The sequence below is a fragment of the Alnus glutinosa genome, chromosome 4, assembly GCF_958979055.1.
Source record: "Alnus glutinosa chromosome 4, dhAlnGlut1.1, whole genome shotgun sequence".
NCBI classification, from domain to species: domain Eukaryota; kingdom Viridiplantae; phylum Streptophyta; class Magnoliopsida; order Fagales; family Betulaceae; genus Alnus; species Alnus glutinosa.
The window spans coordinates 22994110-22996623 of record NC_084889.1 but is presented as its reverse complement, the minus strand read 5'-3'; the positions used below and the strand labels follow the sequence as shown (position 1 = coordinate 22996623).

The 2514-nt window shown below is 44.3% G+C and overlaps 1 protein-coding gene across 1 annotated transcript; it reads left to right on the top strand.

Annotated features, from left to right (window-relative positions):
• The first annotated feature begins 741 nt into the window (after positions 1-741).
• LOC133866220 (uncharacterized) lies at positions 742-2094 on the top strand. Its single transcript, XM_062302758.1, has 2 exons — positions 742-1001; positions 1074-2094. The coding sequence occupies exons 1-2, from the start codon at positions 742-744 to the stop codon at positions 2092-2094; spliced, it is 1281 nt and encodes a 426-aa protein (XP_062158742.1).
• The last annotated feature ends 420 nt before the right edge of the window (positions 2095-2514 follow it).

Here is a 2514-nt window from a genome sequence, read left to right as displayed (position 1 = left end):
TAGGGAATACCGGTCGTTTCACACCTTTGGTAGTTTAAGCCGTTTTTCAATTATAGTGTAACTTTTACGTGATGCGATCAATGTGAAACTAGATACCTTATCATTGTGGCCTAATAAGGGTTTTCAGGTATCGTGTATGCTTGTTAGGATGTTTTATAAAGTAGTAAGCTAGGGAGCATCAATCCCCCACACCTTTGGTAGTATAAACATTTTTTCAATTATAGATTAATCTTTACGTGGTAAGTGTTTGATGTGAAACTAGGTGCTTTATAACTACGTCCTAACGAAAGTATTTTTATGTCGAGGTAGTCGTAATGGTTGACGCCCATTATGCTCTCATATCATGCATGTTAGGAAGATCCATATAGACTTTAAGCATTTCATTGGTTGAGGATTAGATGAGATGAATACCCTAAGTTTCTTATAAGTTTGTTTCATTTTCCAGCTTTTCTTATTTTACTCGTTGTAGCTTCAATTCTACAACCTTTACTTTTGTTTTCTTTTTCAAAGTCAAGTTACATACGCTCTATAAGTATCCCGTTACGCAAAATAACCCCCAATCTCTATGGTTCGATAACCCTTACTATAGTACAATCGATACGTACTATTGCGAGTGGTTCAACTTATAAATTTAAAATCCACGTAGCCGGTTAGTCGGCTACCAGGGCCACATACCAGAGGCTGGTCAACAAAATGTTACGAGATCGAATCGGACGAAACGTAGAAGTTTATGTTGATGACATGCCTGTCAAGAGCATCCGAGTCGCCAGCCATATAGCAGATTTGAGGGAAACTTTCGAGACGCTAAGGACTCATAAGATGAAGCTCAATCTGGCCAAATGCGCTTTCGGCGTCTCCTCCGAGAAGTTCTTGGGATTTATGGTCTCGCAGAGAGGAATCAAGGAAAATCCTGAGAAGGTGAGTGCTGTCTTTGGAATGCAATCTCCTCAGACCACCAAGCAACTACAGCAGCTGACCTGGAGAATAGCAGCCTTAAACTGGTTCATCTCCCGATCCACAGACAAATGTCTCCCATTTTTCAAGATTTTGAAGAAAGCATTCTAATGGAATAGCGAGTACGAGGAAGCCTTCGGGAAGCTAAAAGAATATCTGACCAATCCGCCACTCTTGAGCCGCCCAGATGAAAGGGAAATACTATATCTCTACCTAGCAGTATCTCCCTCGGCTGTCAGCTCGGCTTTGATCCGCGGGGACTCAAGTATCCAAAAACCGATATATGTTACTAGCAAAGCACTCCATGGAGCCGAGGAGAGGTACCCTCGGATTGAAAAATTAGCCTTTGCCTTAATTGTCTTGGCACGAAGACTAAGGCCATACTTTCAAGCACATGCCATACGGGTGTTGATCGAGTATCCAATGAAGAAGATATTGCAAAAAGCAGACCTCTCTGGCAGGTTGGTGAACTGGTCGGTAGAGCTGGGGCAATTCGACATAGAATTCCATCCACATACTTCCATCAAGGGCCAGGTCCTTGCTGACTTTCTTTTGGAATTTAGTAACACACCTGAGACCGAAGAGTTGCCCAAGAAGGAAACATGGATAGCATATGTAGACGATTCCTCTACTAACCGAAAAAACGGAGTTGGTGTCACTCTTGCAAGCCCGGATGGAGAAAAATTCCAATATGCAATCAAGTTGGACTTTGTTACCACCAACAATGAGGCGGAATATGAGGCCGTGTTGGCCGGGCTCTCTATAGCCCGAGAGATAGGAGCAAGAAACATAGAAATCAGGAGTGATTCTCAAGTGGTAGTAAGCCATATTCAAGGACTATCTGTGGCTCAAGGTGAAAAAATGATCCAGTATCTCAACAAGGTACGTGAATATCAGTCTACCTTTGACAAGACCGCTTTGACAAAAATTCCTCGGGAGGATAATGTCCAGGTCGATGCCCTCTCCAAAATAGGCTCTGGAACCAGGCCAGTCGTCAAAACATCTGCCTACGAAGTGGTGGTGCAGACCGAACCTTCAATCATCCCGAAGTTAGATATGATGGAAGTCAAAGAAAGATCAACCGATCTCGAGTGGGACACTGATGTTCTTCAGTACCTCCGAAACGGATCCTTTACTTGAGGACAAGCTGCTATCTCGTAAGGTAAAAATGCACTCAGCCCGGTACGTGCTTATTGGAGGAGTGCTTTACCGAAGAGGATATACCGAGCCACTTCTCAAGTGTCTCACGAACTCGGAGGCAGAATATGTGCTCAACGAAATACATGAAGGGGTTTGCGGGAACCATTTGGGCTCTCGGATGCTGGCGCACAAGGCAATGAGAGCCGGGTATTACTGGCCAACAATGAACAAAGACTCGGTCAAGGTGGTTCAACAATGCGATAAGTGTCAAAGATTTGCTCGGGTGATAAAGAATCCCCCTGAAAACTTAGCCCGATCACCTCGCCCTGGCCATTCGTGAAATGGGGGGTGGACATAGTCGGACCCATGCCACCAGGAAAAGGAAGGCGGAAATTCCTTCTAGTTGCAGTGGACTCTTTC